This window comes from Hyperoodon ampullatus (assembly GCF_949752795.1).
Source record: "Hyperoodon ampullatus genome assembly, chromosome: 15".
NCBI lineage: Eukaryota > Metazoa > Chordata > Mammalia > Artiodactyla > Ziphiidae > Hyperoodon > Hyperoodon ampullatus.
This window is the reverse complement of record NC_136928.1, coordinates 51,689,043-51,706,919: the sequence shown is the minus strand read 5'-3', so window position 1 is coordinate 51,706,919 and position 17,877 is coordinate 51,689,043. Positions and strand designations below refer to the sequence as shown.

The window sequence follows — 17,877 nt, the reverse complement described above, 5'->3', positions numbered from 1 at the left end:
ATTGCAGCCTATCTTGGCTTCTGACATATCTTCCTCACTAAGCTTAATCATTTCTAGCTTTTGATTTAAAGTGAGAGATGTGCAATTCCTTCCTTTCACTGAACACTTAGGGGCCACTGTCGGGTTATTAAATGGCCTAATGTCAATATTATTGTGTCTCAGGGAATAGGGAGGCCCAGGAGGACAGAGACGGAGGGAACAGCTGGTCCGTGGAGCAATCAGAACACACATAATACTTATCAATTAAGTTTGCTGTCTTATATGGGTGCGGTCATGGCACCTCAAAACAATTACAATAGTAACGTCAAAGATCACTGATCACAGATCACCAGAACAAATATAATAATAATGGAAAATTCTGAAATATTGAGAGAATTACCAAAATGTGACACGAGACACAAAGTCAGCAAATGCTGTTGGAAAATGGTGCCAACAGACTTGTATGAAACACAGTTGCCACAAACCTTCAATCTGTAAAACACACAGTATCTGCAAAGCACAATAAAGCAAAAAGCACTACGGAATAAGGCACACCTGTACTGTACACATAAAATCTTCTTGAGAAATATACAAGAGCAGAGGCCAGCAAACTATGGCCCATGGACCAAATCCAGTCAAACATCTGTTTTCATAAATAAAATTTTATTAAAACACAACCATGCTCATTCATTTATGTATTAGCTGTGACTGCTTTCGTGCTGCAATGGCAGTTGTGTAGCTGCAGGAAGAGGCATCTAGCTCACAAAGTCTAAAATATTTTCTCCCTGGTCCTTTACAGAAGAACTTTGCCAACTACATACTAGACTAGAGAATAAGCTTCAATCAGCTTAAAAGAAGACTGGAAAATTTTGGCAAAAGGACTAAGGGCAAGCATTTCATGTAATTGTAGGGCTAAGAGTAAAACAAGGGTGAAATCAATTTCCATTAAGAAAATACAGGTTGCAATCCTGATACCAAAGTAGACTTCAAGCTAAAAACCATTAAACAAGATAAAGAAGGACAGTTCATAAGGTTAAGGCCACATGCTGGTTTTGGAATAGAACAGGGGAATACACACCACACTTTAAAGGTGCTGTTAGGTGTGACATCACCAAAGTCGTGGAGTAGGGAATTCCAAAACTCCAAACCTCTACAAAAGCAACAAACTGGCAAAAACTGCCAGATTCAACTTTTTCAGAACTCTGGAATCTAATCAAAAACTTACAACAATCAGAGGAACACTTAAAGAAGAAGCTGCAGAATTTTGGTGAAAGAGCACTTTTCACTTACCCACTTACCATCCTCCACTCTGCAGTTCAGCAGTGGCAGTGAAGATAACAGCCTACTTTTCTGGTGCAGTCTGCTAGTACCAGAGGGAGCAATATGGACCTTATTATCAAAAGTTTGTGATTACGTGTTTGGATCTGTCTCATGGCTCCCTGATGGTTTGGCTCAAGGGCTTGCCTTTGTTTTGCTTGTCTCAGAGCTTCCCCAGGAAGCTCCTGGGTGGCATTTGTTCAAAGCATTTAAAGGCAATGTGTTAGCTGCAGTTTCAAGGGATAAGGGATAACACTTGGGGATAAGGGATTATAGTCAGGGCAACCATCAGACAGACCAGAAAAACCTGGGAAGGAAGAGGCTAGTAAAGGAGATAATTGAGAGGAAAGGGGCTTTTTAAAATTTCCACATATTTTAGGAAATCTAAGAGGTCATGCACGCATTCAGGACTAGACAGACACCTGCTCTGAAAAGACCTGGGAAGACCTTAAGTTTTCACTTCTGTCTGACCTTTGAGCTCCACACAAAGACAAAGTGAAGGCTAAGGTAGAGTTGTAAACAGCCTCGCTAAGCATTGAAGGATGCCCCAACATAGAGCAAATACGCAGGACCAGGAAAGTTGTTATTTGTTTTGGCTCTAGGAATGAAGGAAATCTCTGTCAAGTAACTAGCTGTCCACTAAGCTAATAGACCAGGGACTTCAGTGGCCAAACATGACAAAGAATACAGACTACAGAAACAGTTTAGAAGTCGCTAAATAAACCACAAAACCCCACAACAGCAACAACAACAAATGCCAGGGAGGGGGGAGAATCTGATTTTCAGTGTTGTCAACTTATAATATTCAAAATGACAAGTTTTAACAAAAAATTACATGGCAGGCAAAGAAACAAGAAAATATGACCCATTTACAGAAAAAAGAAATTAACAGAAACCATCTCTGAGGAAGTTCAGACTTCGGCATTACTAGACACACTTTAAACTAACTGTTTTAAATATGCTCAAAGTTAAAGGAAATCACAGTCCTAAAGGAAATCATGAGCATGTTATCCCAACAAATACAGAATATCAATAAAGAGCTCGGTATTATAAAAAAGAACCAAAGAGAAATTCTTGAGCAAAAAAGTACAATGACTGAAATGAAAAATTTACTAGAGGGGTTCAATATTTGAACAATCAGAAGAAAGAATCAGCAAACTCGAAGAAATGTCAATTGAGATTACATAGTCTGAGAAGAATTTAAAAAAAGAAAAAAAGAAGTAAACAGAGGCTAAGAGATTTGTGGGACAATCTCAAGCATGCCAACACACATATAATGGGAGACCCAGGAGAAAAGGGCTCAAAGAATATTTGAAGAAATAATGGCCAAAATTTTCCCAATTTTGATCAGAAACATCTAACTACACAACCAAAAATCACAACAAACTCCAAGAAAAAAAAACTCAAAGAGATCCACAGCAAGACAAATTATAATCAAATTGTCAGAAGTCAGAGAATCTTAAATGTAGCAAGAAAATCAAGTGCAATCATCATGTGCAAGGGCTCAGTGAGATTAACAGCTGATTTCTCGTCAAAACCATAAAGGCCAGAAGATAGTTGGGTAACATATTCAAAGTGCTGAAAGAAAAAACTGTTAACCAAGAATTCTATATTCAGAAAATCTATGTTTTGCAAGATAAAAAAATTCTGGAGATTGGTTGCACAATGTTAATATACTTAACATTACTAAACTGTACACTTAAAAACAGTTAAGATGGTAAAGTTTATGTTATATGTATTTTATCACAATTAAAAATAAATTTTTAAAAATAAGGAGAAATTAAGACTTTCCAGATAAACAAAAACTGAGGGAGTTTACTTGCCCTACCTGCAATGTTACAGAAAGTCCTCCAGGCTGAAATAAAATCTAGATAGTAACTCAAAACCATACAAAGAAGTAAAGAATACTGGTAAAGGTAGCTACACAGGTAAATACAAAAGTATTATTGTATTTTTGGTTTGTAAAAAAAAAAATTTTTCTATATGATTTAAAGCCACATTCCACAATGTAGATATATAACCTATAACTACAATTAGGATAAAAATTAATAAAATGAAATGTGAAATTAAAAGACTGAGATATAATGAGTACGATTTATATAACTGAGATCTCTCATACTTTATTTATTCTAAATCGGTTATCTCTATTTTGTATTTCACATGGAAAAGATCCAGAATTGAGCTCAAATCCAAGCATACTGGAAAGGAAAGTCTAATAAGAAAGATCACCAGCCAGAGAGTCAAGATACCAGAGTGTTATACTGTTAGCCCAGCTAGTAAGTCTCAATGTCATTTACTAACTTCTGTGGGTCTTGAGTTCCCCATTTGTCAAATGGGGAGGATATAACAATATTATAAAAATTTATATGAAGGAAGAAAATAGTTGATTGAAAATTCTTTAGTAAATAAAGTAATAAACAAATCTGAGGTATTATCATTATTACTGCTATCAGCATGCATAAGCAGTTTTCTTATTTACCTGATGATGTTGGATGTTTCTTATGTTGCACGAAAAATGTTGGTAGAGCAGAAACTTATCAACATCTTTTTCATTTACTTTTTTTGAGGATACCTTTGCGAGAGATGACTGGATACAAATATATCTATTTTGGCACCTGTTCAGATACACAAATATTCAAACATTAAGTAGTTATTAATATGTGCTTTAGTAAAGAAACACGTTACATAGAAAGAAGATTAACAAAAAACTAAATGAGATTTACCAAATGAGATTTTTTTTTTAATGATGCTCAACTATAGAAATGTTATTGACCCATCAAAAGGGGACTCCTCGCCTATTCATGCTAGCATAGGTGTTCCAGATCTATTTATATTTCAACCCAATCCTCTCATAAAATGCCTAAATGAGTTCAGATACTATCTGCAGTTATGCAAGAGACTAATAACTCTGGCCTAGATATCATCCTCTTCTAACCACTGAGTTAGGGGGTCAGAACCAATTAAAAGCTAAAAAGAAGGGAAACAAGATGATGTGTCAGGACAGCTTCCAATGACAATTTATGAAACTGAACCAAATTTCAGCAGTATAATTACTTATAAAAACACATTTAAAAACCTGCACAATTCTCCTACTTCAACTCATTCCTGTGAGGGCCACTGAGAAAAAAGAAAAATTCTCTCCCTTACATTAACAAAAACCCTGACAAGCTACAGTAGTCAACTGGTTCATTTTCACCTTTACTCTCCTCTGCACAGCTCACACAGCTAGAGATGTGGAGAGAGAGGAAGAGTAGCCCTCTGCCAAACCCTGTCCTCTGATACACAGAAGGAAAGGAAGGACAGAGTGCCTAAAAATAAGGTTTTTAAAATAATATCTTTTTTTAATGAGGCATAAAATCCATAAGCCCAAGTAGGGTCTAGGTCAAAGGGTTTTACTCTCTTATAAGTTGGGACTATGATACTATGGATAAGCTGCTCTCTCCATCAGCTAAAATTCATTTTGAGGTCAGCATTTTTATCCATACCTGATATTAAACATTCTCAAGTTAACCCAACCACTGGTAAACATTATAAAATTAAGTGCATACAACTCAATATGTTTAAAAAGCAATGCCACCCATTCTAAATGGTTATGAATCTCTCTGTAGCATATATTGCACAATGCAGTGGTTTTTAAACTGTGTTCCTCAGAGGCCTCTGCTGAGATGCTTCAGGGTAAGGAGGATGTACAGGCAGAGTTCCAGGCTCCCTGCCCAGAATTCAATTAAAGCAACTTTACTTTTATCTGTTTTATGTATTCGGGTTCTGTTGTTTGAGCAGAGAGCTGTGCTACTAAAAAAAACTTTTTTAATTTTTAGAAGTCTGAAATAAAGTTTTTAATGAACACTGGAGTTAGCACTAACCATGCGACCCTTAACATCATGAGTCCACAAAGCAGAAAACTCTGAGAGTTACTCACAATTTCCGAATGAAGTCAAGCGTGTCTCTGTCTTTAGCAATCATGTCTGCTAAAATATGCTGCACTCCTGTTTCAATATCCTGGAGTGCTGAAAGCCCTTTAGGAGAAGGGTAAGAGGGAAAACAAAGGCAAGAACTACAGATTGGTTTTTAAATCTATAATTAAATCACAATAAATTTATTCCAGTCAAAATAAAACCTTAAGTTGACAAACTTAAGACAGAAAAGTATCCTCTGTGATGACCTAAATGGGAAAGAAATCCAAAAAAGAGGGGATATATGTATACATGTAGCTGATTCACTTTGCTGTACAGTGGAAACTAACACAACATTGTAAAGCAACTATACTCCAATAAAAATTTTAAAAACAAACAAACAAAAAGACAGAAAAGGGCCTCCCTGGTGGCGCAGTGGTTGAGAGTCCGCCTGCCAATGCAGGGGATACGGGTTCGTGCCCCGGTCCGGGGGGATCCCATATGCCGCGGAGCGGCTGGGCCCGTGAGCCATGGCCGCTGAGCCTGCGCATCCGGAGCCTGCGCATCCGGAGCCTGTGCTCCGCAACGGGAGAGGCCACAACAGTGAGAGGCCCGCGTACCGGAAAAAAAAAAAAAAAAAAGACAGAAAAGTATCATAGTAGTGACTAGCTTCCCTCAGCAGCAAAATCAAGTCTCCAAAAACAATAATACAGGACCTTAACATACCATATAACCTAGTGGTGAAAAATGCAGCTCTGGAGCCAGCTGCCTGGTCTAATCCTGGCTCCACCATCTACCAAATGTATGACCCTGGGCAAGTTACTTGTTCTCTCTGTGCCTCAGTTTCCTATAAAAATGGAATAATAATAGTATCTACTTCATGAAGTATTTACAAAGATTAAGCATTATAGGATTAAGCATTATAGGTTATAGGAAATATATATTAATAGTCATATCCCAAGGTATACTATTTCGTTCCAGTTACAAAAATTCTCCTTTGCAAATAATTTTATTAATATTCCTATTTTGGCTTATGAGACATTTATTCACATTTTCAATGACCTATTTGAATTTCTCAAACCTCAAATGAGCATAAAACAAGAGCCACTGTGTGGTTGCTCATCTTCACAGCTGAATTGTCTACCAATGGTACATTAGATTCTCTCCAAGTGCTTTCAGTTTGCTAATTTACAGCAGTGTGTCTTGTACATTATGGCCCCTGCAATACCAACTTATACACTGAGAGATCATTTGCAATGCATTGTTTATTTCTTTTGTCTTTATTGTTCTATTTCCATTAAAGCTTCTTTTTTTTTCTCCCATTAAAACTTCAATTACATGGGCTTCCCTGGTGGTGCAGTGGTTGAGAATCTGCCTGCTAATGCAGGGGACACGGGTTCGAGCCCTGGTCTGGGAGGATCCCATATGCTGTGGAGCAACTAGGCCCGTGAGCCACAACTACTGAGCCTGTGCATCTGGAGCCTGTGCTCCGCAACAAGAAAGGCCCCGATAGTGAGAGGCCCGCGCACTGCGATGAAGAGTGGCCCCCGCTTGCCACAACTAGAGAAAAGCCCTCGCACAGAAACGAAGACCCAACACAGCAAAAATAAATAAATAAAAAATAAGGAATGATATTTAAAAAAAAACAAAACAAAACAAAAAAACTTCAATTACACAAGCACTGAGTATCATAAGTATGTTTTTCTGAGGGTATGGTTTTAGTGAGTAACAAGTACAGAAGACAAGAGGACAGGAGGACAGACTTACAGAGTAATTAACAAAGAGAAAATGCCTTGTTGGGTTGTGTTATGATAACTGAGAAGTGATCTTAACTAATGATGTAACTGCATTTATTCCAAAGAAATTTAAAGAAAGAAATTTGGCCACTGAAATTAATAGGAATCCTGTTTACATTTTAAGAGAGTTTCCCTATGAGGGAATTTTCAGGAACAAATTACCTTTGAGAGGTGGAAGACTGTGTATGTAAAGACTTAGAACAGCTGTGGTACATAGTCAGCAGTCAGTAGGTGTCTGCTCTTGTGTTAGCTTTCTCACTAGATCAGTCTTTATCCTAGAAAACTACTCACTATGCATTCATTCCTGGAGTCCAAAAGTACCTCACAGCATCATTACCCGAAGTTTAATGAGAATACCAGGGTGAGAATTCAGTAGTAAACATGGAAGCTACAATGAGGCCAATTAATGAGAGAGACTAGAAAGAGGAAATTATAGATTTTGCAATTGTAACAATGGGCTTTTGTAAAGCCCACATCATTCAGGGGAATACAATTTGTAAACCTTATGTTATCAGACCTACTTAGTAGGAACTCAGTATGTGTGTGAACTAAGGAAAACTTTGTACCAGAGGAGGTGAAGAATGGAAGGAAAGAAAATAGACCAGAAGAGAAAAATAAAAACTGACCATAAATCATTATGCATCTAACATTCTGAAAGCTCCAACGTTTGATTCTATTGATAATAAAACATACCATCACTGGGCACAGATAGTTCCCACTGTGGCTAACCTTAATGCTTGGCTATATGGTCTCAGTTAATATTAAAATATTTAAAAAGTTGCAACCATTTGAAAATATAATGAAAAAAATTAAACAAACTTGAATTTTACTCATTTCAACCCATCTCTAAATTCGAATATTTACCAATTTGCTTTTTCTTTTCATTATTGCCCTTTTCAATATAGATATTAGGATGTGTGTATTTGTGTATGAGCAGATATTCATATTTTCACAGACACATACTTAATTTTTTTAATTCCAAATTCACATTTGCCAGATTATATAAAATAAACACAGGTTTTGGTATGCTGATTCTCTACAGTTTAGTACATGCTGTAGATTTTGTTGTCAGAGACTGCCCCCTACAGACACTCTCCCAGCCTAAAGGAAGGAAGGCTAAAAGGAACTAGAATGAGAGTAGTAATCACCAGAGCATCAATCTCCCCATTCAACCCTAGCAGAGCACTCCTTGGAAAAAGCCACTCTTACTCAAAAAGCTCTCACTCCAAGGCTCATTTTGACAATAAAACCAATATACCTTGACATGTATCAGTTGACACTTTCCTTGGGTTCTTCTTAGAAATATCTCTCCCTTACCCCCTTCCTCTCTCATTCTCTCCTGTGCACGCACACACACAAAGTGAAAGGAAGATACACTTAAGAAAAAGACAAACACTTTACTTGTGGAGAGTAGAAGTGTGGAAGTAGGACTTCACTTTACAATCCATGTCTGTCCAAATTGTTGAAGTTCTTTTTAAAAAGTAGATATGATTTTTATAATTAAAAAAGTTTTTAGAAATAGAATAAAAATATTAAAAGACAATACAGGAGGATCTTTATAACCTTGGATATAAAGGAAATTCTTTAAAAAGAAAAAGAAGCAATTATCTAAAAAGAAAAGATTAACAAAATTGAAAAGATTAATAAATTAACTATGATAAAACTAAGGCCTTCTATTTACCAAAAGACAGCATAAAGAAAGTGAAAAGAGAAGTTACAAGCTGGGAGAAAAGATTTGTAGCATATGTAACTGAGCAAGAATATCTAAAAAATACTTATAAATTAATAAGAAAAAGTGAAACAACACAATAGAAAAATGAGCAAAAGAATAGAACAGGCACTTCATCAAAAGAGGAAAGCTGAATGGCTAAACAGGAGGTATACTGGGATTTGTTTTATTAGAATTATTTACTCTTTATATGCTGTAATATTCTTTTGTATCATCATTACTTAATGAAACAATTTTTTAAACCTAGGTTTTCAAATTAAAAAAAGAAAGAAACAGGAGCGACCTCTTTATTAAGTAAAGCTGGTACCTTTAACATTGGGCCTAATGTAAGAGAGCAGATTGAGGTCCCCTGGATTCTCAAGCAGTGTCCTGGCTGCTCCTTCTAATCCCAGCTGCTTTGCCCTCTGGGCTTTGGTGCCCTTGCTCCCAGTTTTATATGGTGCTGACTAGGAAAAAAAGTCAGAAAACATACCAAATTATTCAGTTTTAAAACGCAAAAGTTAAAATTAGGACACAAAATTAGAGGACATGTGAGAATGCTAAAGACATCCTCTTCTCAACCCTTTCCACTTCCTTCAAAGATTAATGCTAACAGAGAATACAAGTTGTATGAAAACAGTTGTTCCTTATCAGACTCTTTATACTTTTCTACATGCTTACAGTTAGCTATCTGCTTGGATTCACTCATCCCACAAACTCAGTGCTTGGACTGCCAGGACTGCAAGTCCTCAACTCAAGCAAGCTCCTCTAAAAGATGTCCTCACACAATGGTTCTACTTCTTAGTCCACATTCACTCCTCTACCCACTGCCCCCTGGCTTCTCTTTCCACACACCTTGCTGAAAGTGGTATCACAAAGATCCACAATGATCCCCTAATTACCAAATATACATTTTTCAGTCCTTATCTTGCCAAAACTCCCTGCTATATTTAATTACTTAACCATTGATCATTACCTCCTTCTATGAGTCTCTTCCTTAATCTTTTATGGGTATCATCATCTCCCGATTCTCTTCATACTTCTCTATTCTTTCCATGTCTCCTTCTTAGGCTCTCCCTTCCTTCACCCATGCTTCAAAAGTTAGTGTTCCTCAATGGTCTATCCTGACCTGCTTACCCCATGATCTCTCCTTGAGTGAAATCTTCCATTTTCATGGTTCCAAATACCAATCACATGCTGCAGACACTCACATCTATGTCTCCAGCTCAGCACACTCTCCCTTAAGCTTATGCTTCTGTTACCTACTCTCATTTTTCCCCACTCGACTGGGAATTCCTTGAAGACAAGGACTATGTATTAGTCATCTTTGTATTGGGTTGGCCAAAAAGTGCCTTCGGTTTTTAAGTAAAAATAAAAGACATTTTTCATTTTCACCAAGAACTTTATTGAACAACGTATTCACCCTTTTGTTCCACTATCTTCTGCCATTTTTCAGGCAACTTCGTAATTCCATCTTCCCAAAACTTTTTTTTTTTTTTGCGGTACGCGGGCCTCTCACTGCTGTGGCCTCTCCCGCTGCGGAGCACAGGCTCCGGACGCGCAGGCCCAGCGGCCACGGCCCACGGGCCCAGCCGCTCCGCGGCACGCGGGATCCTCCCGGACCGGGGCACGAACCCGCACCCCCCGCATCGGCAGGCGGACTCCCAACCACTGCGCCACCAGGGAAGCCCACCAAAACTTTTAATCTTTTTGATCAAAGAACTGTTCCAGGTACCTTTTACAGTCTTCCAGGGAATTGAAATTTTTTCCATTAAGAGAATTTTGTGAAGACCGAAATAAATGGAAATCCGAAGGTGCAATGTCTGGCGAATATGGCGGATGAATCAGAACTTCCCAGCCAAACTGTAACAGTTTTTGCCTGGTCATCAAAGAAACATGCAGTCTTGCATTGTCCTGATGAAAGGTTATGCGTTTTCTGTTGACTAATTCCAGATGCTTTTCGTCGAGTGCTGCTTTCAGTTGGTCTAATTGGGAGCATTACTTGTTGGAATTAATCATTTGATTTTCCAGAGAAGCTCATAATAGAGGACTCTCTTCCAATCCCACCATATATACATCACCTTCTTTGGATGAAGACCAGCCTTTGGTGTGGTTGGTGGTGGTTCATTTCACTTGCCCCACGATATCTTCCATTCCACATTGTTGTACAGTATCTACTTTTCATTGTCCGTCACAATTTGTTTTAAAAACAGAACGTTTTCATTACGTTTAAGTAGAGAACCGCATGTGGAAGTGCGGTCAAGAAGGTTTTTTTTTGCATAACTTATGTGGAACCCAAACATCAAAGCAATTAACATAACCAAGGTGGTGCAAATGATTTTCAATGCTTGATTTGGATATTTTGAGTATGTCGGCTATCTCCCGTGTGGTATAATGTTGACTGTTCTCAATGAATGCCTTGATTTGATCGCTATCAACTTCAACTGGTCTACCCAACTGTGGAGCATTGTCCAGCGAGAAATTTCTAGCACGAAACTTCACAAACCACTTCTGACACGTTTGATCAGTCACAGCACCTTCTCCAAATGCTGCACAAATCTTTTTTTGCACAAATCTTTTTTTGCATTTCAGTTGCATTTTTACCTTTCTTGAAATAATAACGCATAATATGCTGAAAATGTTGCTTTTTTCCTTCCATCTTTAATATTAAAATGGCTACACAAAAATTCACCAGTTTTGATAAGTCTTTTTTTTAAATGCACGCTGATATGACAGCTGTCACATACAATCTAACAAAATTGTTTTGAATGAAGTTAAAGACAACTAAGTGCTACTAGAGCCATCTTATGGGGAAAAACGATCGAACCTTTTGGCCAACCCAATAAATCCAAGTGCCTATCACAAAAAAGCACTTAATAGATATTTATTGAATAAAGAATATTTTGTTGAATTAAATAATGATGGTGGCTGATGACTTCAGCTTTTTATTGATGACTTTAGCTTTTTATTTCCAGCTCTTTAACTATAAGACCCAAATCATAATATACTCAGGTAAGTATTACATTAAAAGATAAAAAGGATTCCTTACCACGTGTTCTAGTTCTTCAAAAGTTTTACAGTTCAGCAAGGCTTTTAACAAGCACTCAGACATCTTCCCCTCCTTCTTAATTTTTTGGATTGTGTTATAAGTCTTCTTCGCAACAGCCCTGAAAATAGAAACTTTTATAATATACAAGACCTATATGTTAAAACTTTCTTTTTGAAGCTATATCAAACTTACAGAAAAGTTGTAGGTAAGGTAAAAAGAACTTCTTTCCCCCTCTGAACCATTTGAGAATAAGTTACCATCATCCCCAAGTATTTTAGTATGTATTTTCTATAAACAAGAATCTTCTCCTATAACCATCAAAAGCAGGTAATTAAAATTGATATTAACATTGATATAATATTGATATATTCTAACCCTCAGATCTCATTTAAGTTTCACCAATTGTTCCTATACATGTCCTTGATAGTGAATTCAGCTAAGAATGGGTTTTATGTAATTGCTATGTGTCTACAGTCTCCTTCAAGCTGAAACAGTATTTCAGTCTCTCCTTGATTTTCAAAGCCTTGATACTTTAGAATGTATTATTATTACAGCCTTTCATCCTATTTCATTACCTGTTACAATTTATAATTTCTGCCTAATAATGGTATTGCTAAAATGATGGGCAAAAGTTAGAGAGATGATAATATAAATTACTAAAAATGATTGATGGAAAAGAAAACTAAATCTACTTATGAAAAAAAAAGAAAGGCAGAAGATTATAAGTTAATGAGGAAGAATATGCAGTCCTTAGATCACATCTCTGTGTCTTCTACATTCCTGGTAGCCCAAGACTGTTTTCAGAGGCTGAAGCCTACCAGGGTCATTTCGACAAAAGGCCAATGACCTACTGGCTTGCGTATAAGGGAGAGGAAAGGCATCTTTAGAGAAAGTACAGAAGTTTCTTACTATCCATAATCATAATCTTTTTTTTTTTTTTTTTTTTTTTGCAGTACGCGGGCCTCTCACTGTTGTGGCCTCTCCTATTGCGGAGCACAGGCTCCGGACGTGCAGGCTCAGCGGCCGTGGCTCACGGGCCTAGCCGCTCCGTGGCATGTGGGGTCCTCCCGGACCAGGGCACGAACCCATGTCCCTTGCATCAGCAGGCGGACTCTCAACCACTGCGCCACCAGGGAAGTCCCATAATCATTTTTTAATTCACTTTTTTAAGTGACCCTCAGTAAGAAATATATTTTACCTTGCAACCCAGTATATACACATATATAATTTCATATTTAATAAACAGTTATATAAACATATGATAAATAGTTTCATGAAACAATATTTACCTTTACCACAGAAACTGCACTCATATTTTCTATTCTCTATTTCACTTTTGTTAAAGTGGTAATGACCTACTAAATTAGTTTCACTACTCATTTATGAGTAGCAATTAATAGGGTAAAAACCAATGCTCTAGTTATAGAAAAAGCTGAGCTCAAGAAAAAGAGACCATACCTCATTACCAAAAAGAAATCTCTGTACGATATAAAAAGATCTTCTAAGTCCTTGTCAATGCCACCACTTACTTGGAGAAATAGTCCTCTACTAATATTTAATGTATTCCTCTATTAATAGATACCCAGAGAATGAACTCTGTTGCAGCTAAAGTGTGTTTTTAGAGAAAAAGAAAATAATAATGTTAATCTTGACATAAAGCTCCTATTTGTCCCCCACCCAATCAAAAATTGGTAGAATACCTTTAATTTTTTTAAGTAAACTATTCTTGCTTGTTTGTGACACTTTCCCCAATTTCAGATCCCAAAACCCTTAAGATTTTCTTCATTACTTTGCCTTCAACCAAACAGAAAGCTTACTTCCAAATTTGCAAATTGCTGGACTTCTAGATGTGGCCTGTAGGTGATTTTGTTTGACCTCAAAATTTTTTTTACATAAAAATTCAGATGATCAGTTTTTCAAAAATAGGAAGATACAGCAATCTGGGTAGAGAACCCCACGTGTTATAATCTGATGGAGATGAGTAGCAGCTGCCCCTCTTAGACAGGACTTGTGATCTCCAGTTTGCGTCCCTTTGTACTTGATTATACTAGCCTGGCCCTGGGTGATCTGAATCTGAAATCACTTGAATAACTAGTCATTTATAGTTCTGGGTTGGCTAATTGATTTTGCCTCTTGATGAAATATAACTTTCCACATATTAGCATTTAAACCTTCCTGGCACTAAAAGAAATTCAACAAAAGGGGTAGAAATGTTAGTGAGAGGCAAGTTCCTCCAAAATCACAGAGGCTTATTAGGCTTGTTCTAAAAATAACCCTTAGTGCTTTTAGAATGGCTTGATGGTAAGATTATATCCAATTTAAATCATATCCTTGTTGAAGAACACACATAGCAACAACACAGCACTTGGCATTTAAGAGACATGCAATAAATAAATGAATGGTAAAGACTGTTTTAATAAACTCTACTGAATAATACAGTTAGTTTTATAGCCTTTATATGCTTATTTCTGAGTTATTACAATAAATCCAGAGGAATAATTTTTTTAGAGTGTTTTCCATTCTATAACCATATAAAATTCACAATCCACTAACATTAAATTACCATGCCCTATAAAAGAACAGAAAAAGGAAGTATACATACTTCCTACCAAACTCTATACAGCCAAAGAACTCTCCATTTAGGGATTTCACAGTATTAAGAGGACAGTTTTATGTAAGCTATTGAAGATTTAGACTAAAATGTATTTTTCTGAGTTACCTGCTGGTAGTTCTAATTTTGCCATTATGCAAAATCATTTCTATGAGAGAAGATGACATTCAAACTCATAGGCACAGACTCTTAATAATGCAAACCACCTTTTGCAGATACATGCCCAAGTTATGCATGAACACACCAGCAGAGGGACTCTGCACACCCCTAAATAAGTAAAATGGAGCTGGCTTCCTCTGTCAGAAGGGGACTATATCCAGATTACAATAAATCAAGAAAACAAAATATTGGAACTGTCGAAATATACTATCACTCACTTCCTCAGTGTTTCGCCTCATTGGCTCACACACCCTCTTTCCCCTTACACAAAGCTCATCCCTTCCCAGGTTTCTTACCGTAGCTCCTCTAGAGTTTGTTGAACTTCTCTCAAGGAATCAGCATCAAGGTTATTAATAAGCTCTTTTCGATAACGTATAATGAAGGGAATTGTGTTATCATCATTAAAGAGACGAATAATGTTGGCACAAACCCAAAGTTCAATATCAGTTCTCTCAGATAAAACCTGTAAATGAATATTTAGTGATTTAAAACTCTGAAAATTAAACATCTGTATTATAACATATGGTTTAAAATACAGCAATTAAATAATGTTCTCCAGCCACTTAGAAACAAACTGCTGTGGTTTCAAAAAAAAAAGAAAAGGAAATTGTATGAAATATATATATATATATATATACTGACAATCATAGAATAGTCATTTCACTCATTCAATAAAATCCAATCGAAACCACTCTGTATTGCCTGAATTCTACAGGGCTCAAATGAGATATGCATTTTTCATCTCTCAGATTGGCACCAAAGATCAAGGAGATGGTAACTCACTGTGCTGGCATAAGTTATGGGAAAAGGCACTTTCAACTACTGCTAGTGAGAAAGTACAATGGTAAAACCTCTGGAGGAAGAACAGTTTGGCAATATCTATCAAAATTTACAATGCATAAACTCTATGACCCACCAGTTACACTTCTGGAAATTTGTTCTGATATATTCATACCTCTGGAAAATGATATTATTTACAGTGATATTTTTTGAAGAATTTTTTCCAGTATGGTAGAAGTCAGCAAAAAACAGTCTACAATGGGGACTTGGTAAATAAATTATGATATGCCTGTGGAGCAGAATACCACTCAACGTACTCTTATATGAACGGATATGGAATGAATTACAAGAACTTGGAACATGGCTTATTTTGGGGAAAGGTAACTGGTTGGCTTAGAGCTAGGGCAGGAAGATCCTTCTATATCTTTGGAATTTTGTATCATTCCCATATACTACATATTCAAAATAATTATTTTTAAAAAAACAAGTCTACAGGTTTCAGCAAAAATGTACATGTAAGCAGAAAAGTTCAGAGAAGTCAGCCTGGAGAAGAGAAAGAATAAAATGCAATTTCAGTAACTGTTCTCAAAACCTAAGCCAATTTTTTTAAAGTAAAGTATGAGAGGCATACGCTTTATTATTATTTCAATCTTGATGCTCAAGATATGCCAAAAATGTAAGAAAAAAGTCAAAAATTATTAAAGCATTAACATGGTCAACTGCTTAACAAAATCAAGTCAATATATAAAATAGACTGAATTTCAAAACTACAGATGAAATAAATGGCTGAGCTCCAGAGACTATTGAGGATACCCTCATTCCTCTGTGCACTGTATATCCTAAGGCCTACATCTTATCACCCATTCTGAGAATGCCAGCTTTACGTCTCCAGCCCTAGCTCTCTTCTGCATGAGCTCTGGACTCATTTAGCCAGCTACCTGACCTACCTCTTGAAATCCTATTAGGTATCTCAGACTTTGCATTCACAAAAGTGATCTCCCTCTCAAACTTCTTCCTCTTCCAGTTTTCCCCTTATTATGTCCATTCAAATACCAGTTCAGGCCTGAAAACTAAGAGTTTTCAACTCTTCTGACTCCTTTAACTCTTAAATCTACTCCATCATAAGAATCAATCAACTCTAGTGGCAAAATATTTCTTTAGTCTATTACTGCTCTTCATTTCTGCCCTACAGCCCAGTGTAGTTCAAGCCAGGATTACTGCAACTGCCTTTTACTATTCTTCTCGCAGCCACAGCAATCTCATCTATGTCAATTTCCATAAAACAACAAGAATTATCTTTCCAAAGTCTATATTGGATCATGTCACCTGACTAGTCAAAACCTTTCAATGATTTCCCATAGCATTTAGAATCCAAAGTCCTTACCATGACCCAAAAAACATGGGCCTCCCTCTCCAACCTCATCTTATCCAGTCTTCCCCTCATTAGAAGCCAGCCCCAATGGGCTGCTCCTAGAACAATGTTCACTTCCTAGAGCAAGCTCAGCTGCTTCCCTCTTCAGAGGCCTTCATGAGGCTGCACCATCATGCAGAAATGCTCTCTTGCTTGATATCATCCCTGACCCCTACAAAATCATGTTCATTAGTATTTTCTCTCTCAAACCTGTGCCTCTTCCTGATTCCTATTCCAGTTAACATTATCTCCTACCACAGAAACCTTCGGGGATATTGTGGTTAATTCCCCCAACAATACCTCCCCATTATGTAGCAGCTTTGTGGCTGAAGAACACTTGACCTCAACTCCACCTCCACAGCATTTTGTTCAGTAACCAGTTGTTTTAGAATTACAACAGCCAGAGTTTGGACACAGAGATGAGTCCAGTCAGCAGGAAGCTCAAGATCTGGCTTAGAACTCTGGACCCAGGTACAATTTCTTCCTCGGGAGAAATATGGTTTATACAAGTAGAATCTTGAAGTTGGATGGCAGTGCTAAGAGAATTGTGGAGAGACTGCTGCAGTGCACTTAGGTAACTTTCCTGTTACCTAAGTCAATAAATCTCCTTTATTGCTTAAGCTAGTTCAAGATAGGTTTTCTCTTATTGCAACCAAAAGCATTCTAATTAATGTCCTCAGTTTCACTGTGTGTTCTCTATCTCGATCTTCTAATCTGTCACCAAGGAAGCAAACTGAACTTCTAAAATGTCTGTTCTTTCCCCTCAAGCTCCCTTTCTATTATCTTCTTTTATCTAAACCACAGAGCATTTTTTTTGTTCTCTATGCATTCCACCCAACCTTTCTGCATTACTACTGATTATACTTCTAAGACACATTTATAAGTCCCTTATTTTTTTCCTCTTTTTCTTCTTTTGAACATAAGCTTCAATGACTCTTTCCTAACTACTAGTAAAAGTCCAACCATTGTAGCATAGTTTTAAAATCCTTTCCCAACCTTGCTCCCAAATTTCACTGTCCTCACGGAATAAACGATCTAGAACGGAAGATAAAACATTAATATAAATAAGTACAAATAAAACAGAATATGCCAGGGAATAAGTGGTATAACGTCTTCAGAGAAGAGAACGATCTCCCTGGTGTAATCAAGGAAGGCTTGCTGCAGGGGCAGCATT

The 17,877-nt window shown here is 37.0% G+C and overlaps 1 protein-coding gene across 1 annotated transcript in view; it reads right to left on the bottom strand.

Annotated features, from left to right (window-relative positions):
• The window catches only part of SRBD1 (S1 RNA binding domain 1), a gene marked incomplete at both ends in the record, with an annotated part of 218,106 nt that overhangs the window by 186,580 nt on the left and 13,649 nt on the right, over nt 1-17,877 (bottom strand). Inside the window, 5 exons of the mRNA XM_079721189.1 lie at nt 3,776-3,911; nt 5,216-5,312; nt 9,022-9,160; nt 11,743-11,860; nt 14,809-14,975. Of these exons, the coding sequence (XP_079577315.1) occupies nt 3,776-3,911; nt 5,216-5,312; nt 9,022-9,160; nt 11,743-11,860; nt 14,809-14,975 (657 nt within the window). The remainder of the gene's footprint in view (nt 1-3,775; nt 3,912-5,215; nt 5,313-9,021; nt 9,161-11,742; nt 11,861-14,808; nt 14,976-17,877) is intronic.